Raw genomic sequence first — 21,480 nt, forward strand, 5'->3', positions numbered from 1 at the left:
CTAACGGCTGGCCACCGCGCCTGAGGCATCCCACTAAACCGTGTGTGTGGTGCAAAGCTCGTTTGCTTCCTTCATGGCACACGCATCTCATCCTGAGCTGCAGGTCTGCAGACCTGCCTCAGCACTGACACTTGCAAACCCTTAATTTACTCCTCGATCATCTTACGTTTTTCAGTATTTTTTTTTTTCCCCTCTGGTTTTCATTAAGACACTGTCAGACTTTTCATGGCTTTTTTTTTTCTCCTTTTTTTTGGTTGTTTTAGCTTTTTTTTCTTAAGAGAATTATGACTGGACTGTGAAATAGGTCCTGTACTGTTGACTTTAGCTTTCCAACCACCAGCTTAGGGGTCTGAATAATTTGCAGGTGTGTCTTTGGAAGGCTTAGGGAGGATATTTCATTATTTTTTCAGCCCTTTATTATTGCTCCACAAACACTGTGCTCCAGGGAGTAATTTTTTCAGCAGGGTAAAATCCAGTATAGGGCACAGCCTCAGTGCTTCAACAGGGAGCTCAACCCCACGCCAACCCCCGCTGTGGACATGGGGTTTAGTCATTGTGCTGCCCAGCGTGTAAATTCTGTTTGAATTAAGAGCTGCTCAATTGATTTGATTAAGAGTTGCTCAATCCATGAAGCATCTTGTAAATTAAAAGAAATAAAAATACCACCTCAAAGCCTTTCCAGGTCCTGGTGGGCATGGACCAGCTGGACTCAACATAAATGGGGTCTGAGCTGTCCCTTTCAACCCACAGCTTGCTCACACCTCCCTTTCCCAGCCCGCTTTCTCAGGATGAAGCTCAGGGATGCAAATCTGTCCCTTGCTCTTTTTATTTTTAGGAGAAGCTTTGATCTGGCAAGCATTTTGTTTAATTCATAACTTAAGGATATTAGCCTGAATAATTAAAGAGGCACCAACATAGAAACAAATAGAGCTGTAATTTTTTGACAAAAATAATACAGTACGAAAATTGTGCCATTAAAACTCTCACCTGTGCACAGGCCCCCACTGCTTGAGTGGGAGCAGGGCTCCATCCATCTCTCTTAGATTGCAGGGAGTTTTGATTAAATAAAAATTGGCTTTCACTGCAGAGATAACTCAAGGAGACAGAGGTTCTACCTTATATTCCTAAGGCCTTGTTGGAAGTTATCACAACATGCTTTAATAAATCCTGAATCTCCTTCCCATTGCCATTCCTGATATTTATATTTCTTTGCTGTCTTCCTTGCTGCTCTTGCTGGGCCTCCTGGCCTTTCCTGTGAAATGGGGGCAGCGTGAGGGAGGGGCTCTCACTGGGTTTGGTGATCTGGTTATTTTTTCTTCTTTTTGCTTGATTGTGACTCCTCTCCTGGTCCTACAGAGTTGCATCAAGGCTGTCTTATTTTATGTTATTTTTGAGGCACTGAAGTCATTCCAAACCCCTCCGTTATCCCGTGCAGGCTCAGAAAGTCTCTTAGCGTTTGCCCTTAAAACGTGTACAATTGTCAGGTCTGTGCTTTGTGTTCCCTTTTGTTGTCTTTTCTTTGGATCCAGTGGTAGTGAATGTGCCATGCTGCTCTTCAGGCACCAACATGAGGAAATAGAAAGGTTTTATTTCTGAACCTGACTGTTGGGAATTTAGGGAATCAGTCCCGGGTGCTGTAGACGAACCTTCTGTGGTTCAGTGAGGAATCTGGAGTTGTGACCCAAAGCTCGCCCACATCCCTGCACTTTCAGAGGGCTTCTTTTCTCTTTCTATGAAGACAAGGTAGAATTGTGTGTGGGTGTGTGGGTGTGCGTGCGTGTGCTGCTGCCTGGTGCTTAGTGAGATATTTTATTATTTTATTTTTTTCCTTTTTTTTTTTCTTCTCCAAGTCTACATTCTATCACAACTGGAATCTTCGCAGTGGAAATAATTTATCATTTTCCATTTCACTTTATTTTTTTTTTTAAATAAATCCATTCAGTACAATAAAAGCCAAGTAAAACTCTGTGTTTAAATAAAACAGGTTCCTTCAGTGCAAACTACTTTTTAACCTAATAATATTCTTGATACAGTTTGTAAATCCAGCTGCGTCATGGGCTCATTGCTCACTGAGTTTGCTGCTATCCTCCAGATATACTCAAACCTGCAAAGGAGTTAATTCCCTTATTATAGGAGAAGGGAGAAGCGGAAGGAGACAGTAATGGAATTGTCCCACTCTTGTGAATTCCAATTTCCCATGCCCACGCACCTCCAGCTTGAAGTCACCTCGGGGAAAGTGGCAATTTCTCTCTTGACAGGGCTATATTCAGAGGCAGATGCTCCTCAGAGATATTTGGGCTGCATGCCCAACCTGATTCCCCCCCCAAAAAATGCAGTTAATGGGAAGAATGTGGCCCCAGTCCCACTCCCTGCTGTGCTGGCAGAGGCTGGCTGAGCCCTGGGAGACTCTGGGAGCTGGGAGTGGCACTGCCCAGCAAAACCAGGGGTGCCCCAGTGCTGCTCTGCTGGGCATTGGTGTTGTTTCACAGGTGACATCCCACAGCCATCAGACAAATTCAGTACAGGGTTTAGTGCCCCAAACCCAGTCTGGGATCACTGAACCCCAAGGGCATCTGGCCTGGGAAAAGGTAGACAGGGATTGGGAATGGGAAATATTTATCCTGCAACAGCAATGGTCATTTCCTTCCAATCAAACAGGAGAGAACAGTGGCAAGTTCCCAGCCCTTGTCAAGGGGATCAGGTATAATCCTACAGCTTAATGCCTAGAGTTGAGTAGTCAAGCTTGGGATACAACCTGAGTTGAGAGCCCATAGAAATGATGAGCTAAAGCCAAGTGCACCCCGGTCCAGGCACTGCTTCCCTTGCCAGCACAGTCGGTCCTCTTGGACCACCATCACCCAGGATGAAGGGGCAGGTGGGACTTGGTCACACCACCTCCCAGCTGGCTGCAACATCCCTTTCTTACCTGGGTTAGGAGGAGATTTCTCAGGATCCACTGTCTGAGCCATGTTTATCCTGTGTAATGATCTCTAGATTTGACCCACTTCTCCGTCTGTCTTGGCCTCCAGCCCAGGTGAAGCAGCTTGATTTACACCCTGTTTACCAGCCTGATGTCTCGTAGTGGGCTTTTGCTGTATTTCCTCATCTTTTCCCATTCTGCCAATTCTTCTTTGTTGGTTTGCTCTCCTCCTCCTTTCTTTAACACCATGTGTGCCTGGAAGCCACATTAACCTTTCCAGTAATAACCAAGACTAACCCAGAGCTCTTGTTGTTCTTGACACAGTGTATTGTAACAGTACAGTAATGTGGTGTTGTGTTAGTTGTGAAGTTCACCACCCGGAGTTTAACAGATGTCTGTATTTCCCAAGATGTTGGTATTGTTAAGCTCTTTATTGCAATAATTACAAATGGCACTGTGTCGTAGGGGGCACGGGCTTTGCACAGGGGGAATTATACCGGAGCTATCCCCAAATTCTCTGCAGAACTCTGCGGGGTCGAGTTAAAGAAATGGTATTGTCACAATGGTAAAAACCAGTTTATCTGTTCAGAAAGTTCCCTGCCCACCTAGACACAGTGGGGATTTATCCCTAGCCCTCAGGCAGCACGTTAGCCTGTGTGGAGTCATCCCACGGGAGCATCCGTATGGCACCAAGATGCATGGCCGGCATGGGGACACTGGGGAAGTGAGTGATGGCATGATTTGTAAGCATGGGTTGCCAAATCCCCTCTTAAAAAAGTTAATGGGGAAGGATGGAACATTTATCACTGGGAATTTTCGAAGGCTGCAAGGGCATCTGTGAGAGCAGCATCCAGAGAGGTTTGGCTGTGGAAACCTGGGTGCTGGGAAGGGTGAGCAGGAGGTTTGGGAGAGGCAGGTGCAGAGGGGAAAAGCCTTTGCAGATATCTGAACAATTAGCAACCCTGCTTATAAGGTCATGCACTGGCTAATCCAGGTGCAGGAGCCCTGCACAGGGAACATTTACAACCTCTCTCTAAATCCTCTCTCTGTTCTAACAGCATCGGTGCTATTCTGTAGGATTTGGAATTACCTGTCAGTCAAAGCTGAGAAAAAAAATTGAATGCCAGTGTAATTATTCATAAGTAAATCCATTGCAGGAAAAGGTAGAAACATTGACATTTTTCTTTTTGAATGTGAATTATACATAACTGTAGAAGAAGTAAGTGATCCAATTAGGATGGTGTTTCTTTCTGAGATGATAAGTTGGTTCATAAAAATAGGTCCTATTCCTAACCTAATTGTATTCAAACATTTTAGTTAATTTGCTACTCATAATTTAGCATAATATGATCGAGATATCTTGACTTTATGGAGATTTATGCAGATTCTGAGATATCTGACAAAGTCTTCTGAGTGAGTCAGCAACTACTAGTCTGCTTTTTTTCATAAGCACTCAATAGATTCAGCATGAAAATTAATTGTATAGACCTTTTCATCAATACTGTGCTTTAGCACTCAGGTGCAGATCACCTAAAGCCCACTGCTGATCAGAAAGTGAATATTAATACCACCTTTCATTTGATGACATTGAAGCAGAATTTTAGGCCTTCCAAACCCCTACAGAATAAAACTGCTGACTGTTTTTTCCCTTTGGTCCCTGAGCTGGAAGGGAAAAGTCTGTCTCCATGGAAAAAAACAAAACTGATTTTTCAGGATCCTGTTATGAAGCAGGGAGCACATGAAACCATCAAATCTATGGGTTTGATTGCAATGTCATTGGCTATTGACAAAGTGAACTCTATTTCCAGGCAAAATATAATCTTCTAAAATTAGTTTTCCCCTAGAGCAACCCAAACCTGTGCTTCCTGGCATCATTCTTGCCCAACTTTTTCTTGGACTAATGTGTCAAACTGTACATTTGCTCTGGAGCACTAAATATCAACCATGCAATTCTTACAGCTCAATAATTTTCATAACCAGTTGATCATCTAATTATGAGGGTAATATTATACTCTGACATCTTCAAGACAGCCCTTTCCACTTCAATCTGCATTATAATGCCTCCTGGAAAATTGTACTGAATTATATACTCAGCCTTGGCATTTCCTCATTAGAGATTAGGTGAGTAAATGAGTTTATCTCTAGGAACATTCAGGGTCTAAAGGCCACGTGTCATCCCCGAGGCAGCTGAACACGGGACTGAGTTGGACAGTGAAATCTAGGCTTTGATAATCTTGTCTAAATGGAGGATCATTATTTTCTGATCACTAAGGCTCATTGATCAGTTTTCCTTGGTATTTTTATGGACCATTTTTCTGACAGCCAAAGTGTTGAATTCTGTTCTCCCTCCAGTTTATTGCAAAGAACCTAATATGCCTGAACTCTTTCTCTTTCAAAGACTACCACAAACTCAATGGCCTGTGTTTTTAGGCAATTGTTAGTAAAATCTGTCCCCAGCATCTGACCATTAATTGGGTTTTCAGATGCTTTGGGGACTTTTAAGATCAGCAGAAACAAAACTTGTTGTTTTAATTTAAATTCAACTTAAATTTCCCTACAGAGAAAAATTATCTTTAGCAGCACACTAGTCCCAGCTCACCTCATCCCTGATGCCACAAGGCTGAGTATAGAGCATGTCCCACTGAAGATGTTTAATGGATGTAAGATGACGGGAGCCCTGCTGTGTATTAAAAATGGTAACATGCCAGCAAGGAAAAAAGGAAATAAAAAAGACAGCATGTTGCTGTGATTGGTCTAGAATTTATCATCCCTGGAGTTGGAGAGTGAGGGTGCGTTGGCTTGAGAAAGACACAGAGAAATCCCTTGATTTGCCTCTCGCTCTCCTCCTCCCCGCTGCAGAAGCTCAGTGTAAGCCCTACTACTCGGATTACTCCCGTTTCCGCCTGCTGATTCACCAGATGTGCACCAGCCACTACCTGGATCTGTTCATCACCGGCGTCATCGGCCTCAACGTCATCACCATGGCCATGGAGCACTACCAGCAGCCAAAGGTACTGGGACAGCTGCAGGGGACAGGCAGGGGGACATGCAGAGCTGTGCTGGGCAGGGTTAAGGCCAGGTTTGCTGTCAGACCTCCACCTCTGCCAGTGGAGTGTAGCCATCCTACAACTGGCTCCCAGCTCAATCCAGGGCTTTTGGTACATGGATCCCATTGCACCTCTTCCTTCTAGTTAAGTGCAAACTCACTGCTTTGAAAACGAGACTGGGAGCAGGTTTGCTTGCTTTGCTTGATTAGGTCATCGTTGATATCTTCCATTTTACTTACGTTTCACACCCACCCCACCCCCCCCCCCAAAAAAAAAAAAAAAAGAGAGAAAAAGGAAAAAGAAGATTTTGTGAATTGGGGTCTTTTTGCGAAGTTTCTTCTAAATCCCCATAGGACCCAATTTTCACAGGAATTGGATTCCATGCTGGTCTTTAAAGTGCATTTTAATATGTTGTGCTTAACCTCCTGGGTCTTTTTCATACTGTGAAAATGAAAACAGCCTGTCCTGGGATGTCAAGTCTTTTGTGCATAAGAATGAAATGGAAATAGCTGCCTTTGCCATATAACTTGTACTTATTTTTATTAGCCACTTTCAGAATGAATAAATACAACACACAATAGGAGGAAATACTCTTTAAAATTAGACAGGACTTGAATACTTAATATAAAAAACCACCCAAACAACTAAAACATGCAAACAACAGGGGGTGGAGGCGGGGGGGGATATTCTCCAGTCTATCATAAGCCAAAAGTGAAAGGGAACAAGCCCAATTTATTTTTTCTGTCCAGGTCACCTTTAAATACCCTGGAAGGCTGATTGCATGATTCAGTCATTTGGTGATGAAAAAGGCTGCTGGCGAAGGAGCCTGGGCTGGAGTCGCTCTAGAGTGTGTGTCTTACCGCAGTCGCTTTGCAGCTGCATTTTCTCTTGCATTATAAGAATGTTGGGCAGGCTTTTGTTTTTCATTTTCTTTAGGAAAATAACATTTTGTCTCTAAGGCGCTGGTATGCAGCATCTGGGTAGTAAGTCCAAGCTTGGGCTGTGCTGGGATGACAGCACGGTCAGAGCCATACACATGCTTGAGTCCTGCTGAATCAGGGCCTGGAAATCCCTCTGGTCTGGGTGATGGATGGCTGGGATCCTGAAGATATTTGAAGACTAAATGTACCAAAGAGATTTATATCCAAACTGGTGATTTCTTGGTGCTGAAAGGGGTTGGTTGTGGGATGTACCAGGACGCACTGGCGATGAGACCCCAGATGGAGATGCTGCAGCTCCTGGAGAGGCGGGAATGCTGCAGTGTGCAGAGAGGTGGTTTGAGTAAAGAGCTGCTTCAGCCAGCTAAATGTGCTCATTTGCTGCAGAGCCCCAGTGCCCTGCAGTATGGCAGGGAGGCTTGCTCAAAGCTTTGGCTTCCTTTGGCAGCTGGGCTTGTGCTTCTCAGTCAGATGAGGTGATTTTTGTCCATGGATGCTTGAAGTTAAACTGTAGCACAAAGGCATGAGTGCATGAGTTAAACTCCTTCTGCTATGATTTCTCCCCCTCAGGGATCAGCAAATGTTGGTTTTGGTCTGTGGGAACATCTCCCCTGTTCCCTAACAGTGCCCTGGACATTGTTATTACCATCCTATACACCAGCAGGGAGAAATTCAATCCACATTACTTAAGAGGCCAGGAAGGATGCTGCTGCCACAGTGTTCCTTCATCAGCTTTTGGGGATGAATTCACCTCTGATGTAGCTCAATGCCTGACTGTGCAAGAGTTGTCCCAGCCAGGATGCACTTGGATTAAATACCAGACTTCTGCAGAGGGAAGGGGGGCAGAGAAAAATGCAAGGCACTTGCTTCTCCTGGCATGCCATCCCTCTGTCCTGCTCCTTGCCAAAAACTCAAGGTGAGGAGTAATGGGAGGCTGTCAGCAAGGAGCCATTTGGCCAGCACTTGCACAAACGAACAAGTGGGATGAAATTCAGCTCTCTGATGAAAGCACAAGAGGTCTTGTGCTGCTGAGACCAGCAAATGCAGCAGTTCTTTCTGCTCACCCCAGCAATCCCAGCTGGGGCTGTGCTGCTGCTAGGGGTGTGAGTTGTGCCTTGGGCCTGTGTCAGCCCCTCCTGGGATTTTATCACCAGGCAGCAAGTGCACTCCCTGACTCCCTGGGACATTTTTCATCAGAGAGAGCCCATGTTTTAAGACTTTTAACTGTAACGGGTAAGTGATGAAACAAGAGTCAGGTTTGGAGGCAGCAAAGCCCCTCTGCAGTGCTAACATCTAACCCCCATCCTGTGTCCACATCCCAGGTTCTTGACGAAGCCCTGAAGATTTGCAATTACATCTTCACTGTTATCTTTGTCCTGGAATCTGTTTTCAAGCTTATTGCCTTCGGGTTTCGCCGCTTCTTCCAAGACAGGTAACAAAAGCTCTGTTGTGGCCAAGGGGCCAGCAGCAGGCTCTGCAGAGAGCTGCCCACATTCCATGTCCTGAATGCCCATGCTCTGCCCCATGCTGTGAGTCTGATATATATGAAGGCTTTTTGGTGTGACTGGTTGAAGGCTGGGTAGGTGGAGGCTTGGGATGTGAGCTGGAGAATGGACTGTGCATGCCAAGGAATGGGATCGCACCGTTTTGGCCCTTGGGAACAGATGAAACAGGGACAGATCTCACAGCAAGCAGCCAGTTCTCTTCTCACACCAGTTGCATGTCCACATAATGAAGAGAACCTGCTGAAGTGACCAAATTTATGTCAAGAGAAAGAATCTAGCCCTGAGTGAACATGAAAGAAAGAAGGGACCTCTCTTTTATGCAGATGAGGAGCAGTGGATGACATTGTGTCTTTATCTAGATTTTCACTCTCTTACCTCACAAACACAAATTTTATGTCCTTAGTGGTTCTTTCTCCCATTTTTGCATTCTTCAATGTTAATACCAAGAACAGGGCACTAAGCAGGCCTTCACATGAGCCCTTCAGCTTCCAGTGGATGGTTCCATCCCTGTCCCCATATTTTGTGTGTCTGTGCTGGAGTTACCACTCTCTCTACAGCCTGGTACAAATCCTTGGGGTCTTTCCTTCACCCAACACAATTTTTTTGCAAGGACTGGACATGGGGTCCTGTTCTCTCTGGGGCAGATCTCACATTGAGGTCCATGAGTGTCATGTCTAGAAGTGGCTGGACAGACATCACAGTGTCTCTCCTGAGGTTTGCAGCCTTTGGGTAGAAAACTGCCCAGCTTTTGTTCCTCTTTCCCCTCAGTCAAGGATATCTTTGGAATTGGCTGATTTTCTAATGAGATGCATTAGTTATAATGATTTCATAACATCACTGCTTTTGTATAATACCCTCAGAAAAATACTGCAGATTCATTTGAGTGCTCAAACCATTGAAATGACTGGAATTCGTGTGAAACAAGCTGCCTCCCCTTGCCAGCTTCTTAGTAGATGCTGAACTTCACTTTGTGTTGTCTCCAGATGGAACCAATTAGATCTGGCAATCGTGCTGCTGTCTATCATGGGCATCACTTTGGAAGAGATCGAGGTGAACGCTTCGCTACCAATTAACCCCACGATTATCCGGATCATGAGGGTTCTCAGAATCGCTCGAGGTGAGAGGGATAAAGCAGAATTGACTCATGTTTGAGGCACACAGTCTGCACCAGGAGAGTTAAGCATTGGGAAACAGTCCTGGGGCACATCCCCATCATGATGTGCATAGTTCTGGCATCAACAGGCTGTAAACAAATAAAAGAACAATGGGGAAAATACTTGCAAGGAGCCAAAAAGCTGAGCCAACTGACCGTGTGTTTCTGCCTTAAGAGGACTTGAAGGCTGAGAGCTTAGAAATCAAGGAGAAGTAGCTATGGCAGTAACTCCCACAGATGCACCTGGGAAAATTGCTCCAGTCAAATCAAAGTCATCTCTTAACACGGATTAGAGAACACAAGCTCAAGTATGTTGGCTTTAAAAGATGAGCATCTAATAAATTTAAATTCCTATGAGGCTTTACATCACACCACTTGGTGACAAAGCATGCCTCGTCACTCTGTATCCATCTGTCCCCTCAGACAAGTCAGGGAGCCAGCTTCCTCGGGGCCTGATTTTTCAGAACAGGGGGGTGTCAGGGCCAAATGATGAAGATGTAAAATGTGAGTGCTCAGGCCCTTAATGAAGTACTGCCAGGCCCTCCTGAAGGGTATTGTGCTCTGAGGAATAATTGTTTTGATTACAGATCTCATCTAAGCAGAGAAGGAGCAGGAGGAGAAATTAAATGCTGCTGTGTCTCAAGAGAGGGAAAAAGTGGGTTTTCTGTGTATTGGATCCCTTTCAGAATTAAAAATACATGCAGCTTCCAATTGGAAATGCAACCGTCTGGAAGAGATGTGTAAATCATTCCTCAGTGAATCATGTATGAAAGTGGGTAGCCTATGGAAGTGGGAAAGTAGCCCCAGGGCTGGGAAAGGAACTTCTCATGATAACCAGAGGAAGGAGATGAGTCCAACACAGATAAAGTGGGGAAGGAAGAGCCAGGCAGAGTGATAACACTTTCTCCAAGTCTCAGGGTAGGTGATGCTGCTATTCACAGAATTTTGATAGTATCCAGGCAACGAGGAGCGATGTAAAAAGGCCAGGGACTGTAGCAGCTAATGGAGAACACTTGACATGATTTCACATTTCTCTTCCTATAATCTCTGCTCCTGGGAGAGGGACTGAGTTTGTGCCTCTGTGCTAACGCTGCCGTTACCATAGTGCAAACATGTCTTCTGCAGTGCTGAAGTTGCTGAAGATGGCTGTGGGGATGAGGGCCCTCCTGGACACCGTGATGCAAGCGCTGCCGCAGGTAACCCACTGCCATATCGAACCAGAGCTCCTCTGGCCCACAGCTCATTTCCTGTTGCAGAGGAATGCTAATCATTTTATCTTTGCTGTCATTAGAGAATCACATTTCCCTCCCGAAGCACTGAGATACAGTCCTCACATTGAGGTCATTTTTGCCCCGAAGCCATTTAAGTTTTGGATTAAAGAATGCAGCAAGGAACAGGTCTGGAACAAAAAAATCAATGAATGTTCTTTTGTTGTGTTTTTTCCCCCCCATTTCTTTTTCTCTTTTCAGGTGGGGAATCTGGGTCTTCTCTTCATGTTGTTGTTTTTCATATTTGCAGCTCTTGGAGTGGAGCTGTTTGGAGACCTCGGTGAGTCTTCTTGTGCCGGTGGGAGGGGTGGGAATGGTGTGGGAGTGGGGGTCTCACAGCTGTGCTTGGTCCCACAGAGTGTGATGACACACACCCCTGCGAGGGGCTGGGACGGCATGCCACGTTCAGGAACTTTGGTATGGCCTTCCTGACTCTCTTCCGAGTATCCACAGGAGACAACTGGAATGGGATAATGAAGGTAAATGTTAAGGTTTTGTCAGCAAGTGTATTGCCGTTCTAGATGTGAAATTTGCCAAATCTTCTCAGTTTTCTTCATGAAAGGAGAACCCGTTGCAGACTGAAGTTCATGCTGGAATCTCTTCACATCCCTCCATTCTTAGTGCCATGGTTCAGTTGATAAATTGGTCATAGGTTGGACTTGAGGATCTCCAAGGTCTTTTCCAACCTGGTTGATTCTGCGATCATTCCCCCGTTTCCAGGACACGCTGCGTGACTGTGACCAGGAGTCCACCTGTTACAACACCGTCATCTCCCCCATCTACTTCGTCTCCTTTGTGCTGACAGCCCAGTTTGTCCTGGTGAACGTGGTGATCGCGGTGCTCATGAAGCACTTGGAGGAGAGCAACAAGGAGGCAAAGGAGGAGGCAGAGCTCGAAGCAGAACTAGAGATGGAGATGAAGACCATCAGCCCTGGCCAGCACAGCCCCTCGGACATCTTTGCATGGAGAGGCACCACTGGTGGAGAGAGACCCGAGAGCCCCCGCAGATTTACCAATCCCATGCAAATCAAGGTGGATTCTCAGCTCTCACTAGCTTATCATATGGTGAGAATCTTGGTTGGAGGGTGAGGAGGGCTTGACCTGCATTTTTGTTGGGGGAAGACTTGCACGAGTTGGTAATGAAAGAGGCGTGTACCAGGTGTCCTGGGCTTGTATTCCCCGCTGTCTGCTGCTGACTCTTGCATGGTTTGGGAGCCAATGCTGCAGGGAAGAGACCCCAGGCAGGTCTCCAGACCACCTTGATGCATCTGTTTGGAGGTAGAGAGTTTTGCAATTTACTCTGGAGGTCAACTCAAGCCACAGAGTTCAGAGCTAGCTCCAAATTTACTCTAATTCAGAGTTTTGACTGGACCTTTGTGATAGCAAAATCATGAGTGTAATGTGTTTGCTTTTCTAATACAGACCATGAACCACAACATAAAAGAGGAATAAAACTTGGCTAATCTTTGCTTCAGTATTAAATTTGTTTTATGTAACCTCAATTTAAAATCCATCCCCGCAGTCAGGCTTGTAAGAAAAGATTCTTTTAACAATAGAATAATCCAGAGGAGACTCAAACCTGAGCTCACCAGAGCTAGTGGCAGAACTCCCACCAGCAGGAGCATGGCTGTAATGTGGGAGCTGCTACGAGCTGCACCGCGTCTCCCTAAAGCACAGTTTTTGGATGAAGATTCAGTTTGAGGAATGAAACGCGAGGTCAAGCCCCAGACAAGTTCTTTGGGAGGTCACTGAACTGAAATTACTTAATAAATACAGCCTTTTTTAGTCTTAGCTGATTGCAAATTGGGTTAAACTCTACACAGACCTCATTAACTTTTATTACATCATGATTTCACAACAGCATATCTTGGCCTCAGCCTGGGGTGGACTAATGAGTATTCTAATGCATGAAAAACTCATTTATGATCTTTAGTCCAAGGGTGAAAGAGAGTAAATCCCTGCTTAAGCTTCGTTTCAGTTCCTAAGCTACTGGAAATTTCTGGTGCCATTAGAGTCTCTGATGTCTGAGATGGAGTCCAAAGCTGCTCTTTGGCTCAGGAAAAAGGAGTTCAGGGTACTATGGGGAAATCCAGATTTACTACGTTCTCTAGGAAGAAACACCACATCCCAACTGTTGTTGTATGTGTTGAGCAGAGTACTGGCAAACTGTCGTCAGCCCTGTCGTCCTGCACCAGGACTGACACTGGCAAAAAAGAGAAATGGCAAAACTGCAAATCAGTTGGAATGATACCCTCACTCTGCAGTCTGTTAAACCTGCCCTCTCTGGAGGTGGCCTGGGAAAGGGTTTATTCCAGTCGTGAACTCCAGAGTGTGTTTCTTTCTCTTTCCCTCAAACAGAAACCTCAAAAACCTCCAGGAGATCTTATTCTGACTATTTATTTTCCCAGCCAAAATCTTCAGGACAAATCTGATGCTTGAGCATGATAGCAGAGGAATACAATTCCCAGGACACGACCTTGCAAGGACAGCATGCTCTTTTGCTTGCCTCTTTCCTGGGATTTCTGCACCGTGTGCTGTTTGACTGTAGCGCCAGTCCTCATCTCATTGTATGCACGGGGCATTCCCTACATGGAAGGTGCACCCTGAAATCATTCCCCTGCTGCCTGCAAAAGCCAGACCCTGCTCTGTACAACCCCAGTGCTGTGGCCAGCTGGTTTGACATTGGCCAGAACACTGGGGGCACCTCAGCCCATGTCTGGCACATGAATTAGTGACCTGACACATGTCCATCCTATTCAGCTGCAGCTTCCATGGACAGGATGCTCAGCTTCTCTCCAGTCAGGTTATTTTAATTTCTGTGCCCTCTGGATATGGATTTAGGTGTCAAGTATTAGGTCCTGCAGCTCAAAAGCGTGCACCGTGTGTGCAGAAGCCTTGCAGCGAGTAGTGTCCTGTAGAAGTTGACAGCACCGATGGGAAGATGCTGCTCAGCCCCCAGGAGTGACCGGCCGTGTTTGCTGAGAGGGAGATTGTCCCCGAGGAGGGCCCCGGGCGGGAGCAGCCGCGGTCCCGGGGCAGCCGCCGTCGCCCCGTCTCTCGTAATGTCTGGGAAAGCTGTCTCTGCTCACCGTGATATTACTGCACTGTTCTCTCTCCTCTTCTCCTGTCCCATTGTTCCTGATACTGCTGTTCTCCCTGAACGTTTCCACCTTTTTCCCCCCTTCTATTTTTTTTTCCCCCTCATTTTGTTCATTGGGTTTGATATGCTGTCCTTTTTTTCTCTTTGTCTCTGTCCCTCACGTTTTTCCTCCTCTCTTTTTGGCTTGCTCTCTCTCTCTGCATGCTACACACCATCCCTCCTAGGAAAGGCACTTGTTTGATACCATATCACTGCTGATCCAGGAATCTCTGGAAGGAGAGCTGAAGCTGATGGACAACCTGTCAGGCTCTGTGTGCCATCATTATGCCCTCCCAGCTCCCGAATATTACAACTCTGAGAACCAGGTTAATATTCCTAATTTCCTGCAAAGTCTCCATCCAAACTCAATTTGACTGAGACCTTTAATAGCAAGTTAAAGTTCTTTATGTAATGCAGTCCCAGGGATTTTGAAGCATAAGTCAGTTTGGCTTTTTCTGTGGGAGCTGATGATGTTGTGTATCAATGCAAGAGGAAGAGAACAGGCTCGGAGTTTCCCTCATGAACACAGTAAGGAGTTTTTCATTGGGATTTACAGTTCATGGGTGTTGGAGGAGGAATGCACAAAATTCCGTCTCCATCCTTCAGTGGGGTTCTTGTATTTGGCTTCCTGCTCCTAAGCTGGGCTCCACAGCAGTCTGTGTCAGGGCATGTCTGCAGAGCGTGCAGCACAGTGTGAGGTTTTCCCAGACCAGAGCCTGAGCTGCTGGGGATCAGCAAATGATCTTTGTGTTCTGTACCTACTTGTACTGCATGAAAATCCAGTTTTGAAGAGTTTTCCTAAAGCGGCTTCTTGCAAATGGGTCACTGTAAACTAGATCCTCATCTCTGATCTAGTGAATTTAGGAGGGGAGGCAGCCCTTAATGATGCACAAAAGTAACTGTGTGCTCCAGTGCTTTCTCAAGCAGGCAGTGCTTGTTTAAAATTAGCTCATTTACTTCCTAGAATAAAATACCTACTTTTTAAAGTGCATTATTCTTTAGAGCAAATATTTTCCCTAAAACACAGCAGTGACCATAATAATAATTCAAGCACACCTATTTTTTCCTGCAAGTGGAATTGAGAAAATTCTGTATTTCTTGATCTATTTTTCCCCCCTTTCTGGCTAAAAATAGCAGAAGTTTTCTTGTTAAATCAGTGTGCTTATTTATGAGCTCACTGACACTCTGAATTACCCAACTTTCAATGGTTCATTTGAGGAAAGGAACAAGCTTAGGTAAAATGAAATCCTACTGCAGGTCTTTATATAGCAGGATAACATGTCTCCCTCTGATTGCTCCATATTGCATCCCAGAGTCTATTAACCTATAGGAAGTGGTTGCCTCTAATAATTGCCAGAGGAATAGAGACAGTAGCTTTGGCAGGGAAGGCAGAGGGTCAGTAGGAAACTCAGCGAGAGCTGGTTGAAAATTTTTTGTCACAACATTTTTCACCAGAAAGTGCTGCTGCAGCAAAAAAATGGGTTTGTTTTGACATTTCTGTAATGAAAAAATATAGCATTCCAATTTGCAATGGCTTTTTCTTGTAAAATTTAAGCTTTTTTTTTTTCCCCCCTCTCTATAATTAAAACTGGTCTAAATCAGTTGGATGTTTCCAACAAAATGTTTTGACGGCTTCAAACTCAATTTTGGGTTTGGGAAGGCTGAAGGGGGGTGATGTTTTGTTTACATTTTGGCTTTTCTGTTCACACCATTTGTCATGTTCTCAGGCAAGTCAGGAATTTAGAGCAGTGCTGGGACTTCCTGAAAGCAACCTGATTAATAGCAGCTCCCAGCAGGGCAGCTCCAGCGGGCAGGGGCTGCTGGTGTCCACCACGCCCCTGCACAGCTTTTTCCTGGCTCCTGTTGGTGGGTCCCTCTTAGGGATTCCCGTCCTCAGGCTGGCAGCCTCTGCAGTGATGCCTTTTTGGGGAGCCTTATACGAAATCAGGGGCTCCAAATCATCTCTCTCATCTGTTGCCAGCAGATGACTGTGCTAGAGGAGATATCAAAGCCAAGGTTAGATGAGAGGAGCCTGACCCTCTTACTTATCTCAGCTGAATTTTGAGCCTCTCCAGGCTCACTCATCGCTGGATTTGTTCCACCCCATGGCTGCCATTTCTAAGAGTGAGAAAACCCAGTCCTTTGACAACTTCAATGCAAGAGATCTGGGCCTCTGTATTTTCTCTTGGAAGATTTATTGCTGCTGAAAGACTTTTCAAGCACAGAGGACGGCAAAAGAAATGCACAGTGAGAAATGAAAAGGCAGCGCCTGGGACTTGCCCAGAGCAGGCAGCCCCTGCGAGTGTGAGCCAGGTCTGGGGGTCGCCTGATGAAATGCCATTCCTGGGGCCATGAGCACTGTTTCCAGGGAGGGGATTTGGGAAGAATTGGGCCTGCTGCAGAGCAGACACCCCCTCTTACAGTGCCTGGCAGCAGAGCTGTTGCTCTGGGGGAGATGCTACAGTCCCTTTCCCCCCTCTTTTTCCTCTAAAATCTGAAGTGGCATTTTCACATTTCTTATAAAAAGACCTCTGTATCTAGGGAGAGAGCTTCATCAATGATTTGATAAAGACATTTATTGATTGTTTGGATGCCTTCAGTGGGGATCCATTTGTGCAAGATGCATGAAAACAGAAGGAGTGTGGCTGTGTAGAGCCGATTCCCAGCTGAGGATTTCTCAGTGCCAGAGGAGGCAGCTGAGGCCAGGCCTGAGGGGCATTTGGGGGCTGAAAAATGCAGTTGGCTGCTTTAGTAGGGCAGATACTGGTGTCACTGGAGGCTCTTTAGCCAGCCAAAATGAGCTGAAAGCACTAGGAAGGTGTTTGCTGACCAAAATCAAGCTTTAAGTTTCTCCCTGTGCCCTTTTAGACATGAGGAAGTGAATTATGGTCCCACCTGCCTCTTGAGGGAGGGCGTCCCTGCAGCCTTCCTGGGGCACAGGGAAAGGCACACTCCATACCCCATCAGAAAAAATGGTTTTGTTTTTGGGGAATCTTTGCAGACTCAACAAGTTTAGCTTAGAAACCAGCATGGTTACTGGAGGGGGAACAACTTCAGAGAAATTAGATCTTGAAGCCTCTTGTATTTGATCACAGCCAAGAGGATAAATCTCTCTAGTATGAAAGTAGTGTTACTTTTGCTTCTTCATGTAGACAGGAGAACAGCAAAATACAATGCTAGCATTAGTGTATGGTTTTAAACCCCCTCCCAGGTCCCTGGTAAGCACTGAAGTATGAATGTCCCACTCCTTTTTTAATTTCTTTGTTATATTTAATTTCTTTAATGTTCTGTCCCCAGTAATGATGTGCATGATGTAGCTTCTCCCACTGCAGTGATATTGCTTTAGTGTCTGGAAGTATTTAGATTATGATACTTTTTTTTCCTTTTGTTAATTTTCTTTTCCAAAAGATTTGTGTCCTGGTTTCTTATGTTTAATCATCTCTCCCTTTAGATCCCTCTAGCTGAGATGGAGGCTCTGTCTCTGACGTCAGATATTCTCTCTGAAAAGTCCTGGTCCTTAGCTCTGACGGATGACTCTTTTCCTGATGACATTAACACACACTTACTTAGTGCTCTGGAAAGCAATGTACATACACTGGTCGCTGTGTAGTCTGATGTTTACAGGGTTCTAAATACTGCTCCCACCTCTCTGCACCTGCCTAATGGCATTTCCAGTTCCAGCCCCTTCCCAAATAGCACCAACCTCTTCCCTGAACAGGACGCTGTCCTTAATGCCATTAGGTTCTGGGTTTTGTCACTCTCATGTCCACAACCTTGGCTCCTTGTGAGGAATGAGTGGTTATTTCAATTTTTCTTGTGGTGTCTTATGTATAAAAATAATGTATTTTCTACAAGTGAAATAGGTAGGAAAAAAAAAGCTTTGGAAAGTGTCAAGGTTGACATTTCCTCCCCATCTGAAACAAATCAGTGACGCTGTGTGAAGAGACACCCATGAGCTAATGGCTCGTGTCCTCTGCTGAGGGGTCAGGCCCAAGCCCTCGGTTTGGAGTGGATTTTTGTCATTACGAACACAGGCACCACAAGGCTTTTTGCATGATTGGTGCCAGACTGTTTACTTTACAAATAACAAATGGGGATCTCTCTGAGATGATACTTGTTTTGCAAAATTCTTTCTAGCAGTCACCATGCTGGAAAAAAATTTTTTTGGCTATTCAGTGTCATTTTGACCGACATAACCAGTATTTTGAACCCTGCCTTAACCATGTCCTCTTTGAAACATTAGACATTTTTAGCTGTGTAGCAGTCAAGTGCTTTTTTTCTGCTGTACAACAGACATAACTCCTTCCCCAACATTTTTAGATCATTCTTGTTTTCTTTGTTGTTGTTCATGTACCTGCCTTTGGATGTTTGTGTTGTTCATAAATTTTCTGCCATATTAGCTGACTGTCATCCTAATTAGCACTTATTTGAGAAACATCTCTTAAACCGTGACAATATTTCCCATCATGCTTCATGGCATCCTGTGCAAAAGATTTTGTAAACTCCATTTAACTTCTTGTATGAGGCCTTTTGTTTCAAAATTAGTATGGAGAGTTGGACAGAGGAGAAACCCTCCTAGTTTGGAATCAGATTAGACAACCTTGTTTGACAGCATTGCAAAGTCTCAAGGGTATAGCCAGGAAAGATGGTTTGTCTCCCCTCTCCAAAAAAAGCAAAACTGTGTTGAACAAAGGATTTTGTGAATTTTTATCGCTACCAAAAAAGTGTTTGGTCACAACAGTTGCCCAAACTCCTGAAAAACTGCAAGTTTTCATTGAAATCTCTTCTAAATGCAATGTTTTTACACTTCATTTAGATGTGGCTTTAGTTGAAAAATATCTCCCAATATTTTGTTTGGCTCAAAATAGATTTGGATTGGGATTTTTTTTTTTTTTTTTTTTTTTTGGTTGTTGTTGTTGTTGTTCAAGGAAAACTTGGATTTGATTTTCAGTCAAGCCAAAACAACATGTTTTTCAAAAGTACCACTGAACCAAAAAATCATGTGCTCCCACTGCTCTGTGGGCTGGCCTGGGAAGATCATTTTGCAGCCATTTTCAATGGTTTTCATGAATTTCACTCATGAGATTTCCGCCAAGATGATCCAAAAGTGGAAACGAGCCCTCTGTGGTATTGGATCCTGTCAATGAACCGAAAGGTTCACTGAAGGTTGGATTTGGATGGGATCTCGAATCCAAATTCTCGTGTTCAGATCCAAATGGGTCTGAGTTTGAGATCTCAGGTTTCAGGGCACCTTTTCTGCTTTAAGCTCAGTAGTGTGATGGCTAAACAGCATGAACTGGGTAGAAGGGGAAGGCAGGGAAGGACAGAGAGGTTCCCAAATCCAAACTCTCGGCTTTACCAGCACCGGTTCTGCTCTGCTTCCCCAGGCTGTATCAGGAGACTGCAGTCTCCCTTATCTAGGCTGTATCTAAGCTCTATCCAAATCAGCAGTTCCCCAAGGACTGAAACAAATGCTGCGTGGCAGTGCAGACCTGTTTTGTTCATTAAATTTGCAACAGTGGTCTTCTTTTTTTTTTTCCTCTTCCCTGTCTTTTCTTTTTTCCTCATTTTTTTTTCATTTTTGCAAATTCCTTTTAATCTCATCATGTTTCTTGTGCAAACAAATGCCATAGTGAAATTTTGTTTTTACAATTGAAGGATAAAATTGGGATTAAAAAAAAATCTGGGTTGATTCCAGAAAACCTGTAATGCACTGAGTGAAGGGAAAATTTGTCAGAAAATAAGACCTGAAGTTTTCCAAAAATGATCAGCCAAATACTGTATTAGATTACAGTGGCACAAACTTATTCCTGTGTATTTCACGTGGGACATTTTAACGATTAAATAATTGTTTCATTAGAAATACAGTGGGAAGATGACTTTGCTTCAGTTTTTGCTAATACTCTCCAAGACAATAACACCCAAGAACATTTCTGGGATGGAGATATTTTCTTATGAAATCAGACCTGAATCCACTCAATATTGCCTCTGGGGCTGCCCATTCCAAGAGTCTCTTTGGCTGTAAAAATTCCACAGTGAACCTATATACAATAGCCCTCGCTTGCATTAGATCCCTTCTAATTACAGAGTGACTTTCACCCCGAAGCAGTAGAGCTTTAGATATCCTTTTCAATAAAGTGGGTTTAGCTATTCATTTTGTGAGAAGAAAATCCAATAAAATTGTGCTGTGAGCCAGAACAGAAAATATTTTTGATAAACTAGTTTTTGCATTTGGGTTGGGGTTTTTTGTTTGGTTTTCTTTCTTTCATTGTCAGAGGAGGAAACTACTCACCTTTGCAAAAGCCTGCCTTGCTGATGAGGGCACCTAGGGAGCAGAGGGTCAAAGTTCTGCCAAGCATGTGACCTTTGCTGGCCTTGAGGCATGATGCCTTCTTTGCATATCCCTGAAATAGTCATGGTTTATTCCTACGGTGTGGCTTCCTCTGTTTCTGTGGTCCATTGTGTGAGAGTTTATTGACAACCCCGACGGAGGGGGATGGCTCCCTGGTAGATCCATTCGTGCACCCTGTGCATGCCCATCGTGCCATCCTGGTTGCAATGGCTGTCGCTCGCGTTTCTGGGCACTTCTCCTCTTTCCCATCCTTCCACTCCTGCCTTCCTCACATTTTTCTTCCCCTCAGGCTGATCTCCACTCCAAGGACGACACGCTGACCCTGTCCCCCAGCAAGGACCTGCTGAGCGTGAGGAAGCCCTCAGTGGGACGCACGCACTCCTTGCCAAACGACAGCTACATGTTCCAGCCTCCCTACTCCAGCCCCTGCCCTGCCTCCCTGGGCGACAGGAAGCCGGCACATCACAAGTCCCAGTCAGGTACACCTCTCTCAGCTGGGACAAGAGTAGGATTTTCCAATAGAGAAAGAGTTGTGGTTTTCCAAGTGTACTAGTTTGAAAACAAACTAGTGGGAGACACCAAGTCAGAATAACAATTTAATAGGGAAATAAAAGGAGGGGGGAAAAAAAAAATAAAGGCAGATAACACTGGGTTAAACTGACAGAGTCAGGATACAACGTGGCACCTGTTAGTCAGGGTGGTGGTAGCAGTCTGGTAGAATGGTGGCTGCAGTCCTCTGAAGCTGTGATCCTGTAGAAAAGGGTCTGCTCTTCCTCAGAAGGTCTCCAGTGGTGGCTGTGTAGCTCCTGTCCTCTGGAAATCCAGTGGAAAGGTTGTCTCTGGTGTTCAGAGTCTCAGATTATATCCAGGATGGGATGCTTGGTTCCCCCATCTGGGTGGAGCATCTCACAATGGGGTAATGAGTCATGAGGCCAACCAAGTGTTGATTAGGCTCATTAACAGAAGATAGTCCGGAGGGAGTTATCTGTGAGTCATGTGGCAGGACAATGATGGGCAATTAACAGAAAGATAGTCTGGGGGGAGGAGGCAAGGAGACACTGCCCCACCTGATTTCAACAGCTCATGAGGATGGTAATAGAATACACTGCAACCCAGGACACCAAGCTCTTCAGTAGGAGGGGGAAAATTGCCACTGGC

The 21,480-nt window shown here is 45.0% G+C and overlaps 1 protein-coding gene across 1 annotated transcript in view; it reads left to right on the top strand.

Annotated features, from left to right (window-relative positions):
• Window positions 1-21,480, top strand: part of CACNA1G (calcium voltage-gated channel subunit alpha1 G) — a 146,357-nt gene that overhangs the window by 114,133 nt on the left and 10,744 nt on the right. Inside the window, 10 exon segments of the mRNA XM_039562007.1 lie at window positions 5,780-5,931; window positions 8,228-8,337; window positions 9,394-9,527; window positions 10,689-10,759; window positions 11,033-11,111; window positions 11,189-11,310; window positions 11,552-11,896; window positions 14,156-14,296; window positions 17,422-17,556; window positions 20,612-20,801. Of these exon segments, the coding sequence (XP_039417941.1) occupies window positions 5,780-5,931; window positions 8,228-8,337; window positions 9,394-9,527; window positions 10,689-10,759; window positions 11,033-11,111; window positions 11,189-11,310; window positions 11,552-11,896; window positions 14,156-14,296; window positions 17,422-17,556; window positions 20,612-20,801 (1,479 nt within the window).

This window comes from Corvus cornix, chromosome 18, assembly GCF_000738735.6.
Source record: "Corvus cornix cornix isolate S_Up_H32 chromosome 18, ASM73873v5, whole genome shotgun sequence".
Taxonomy (NCBI): Eukaryota; Metazoa; Chordata; class Aves; order Passeriformes; family Corvidae; genus Corvus; species Corvus cornix.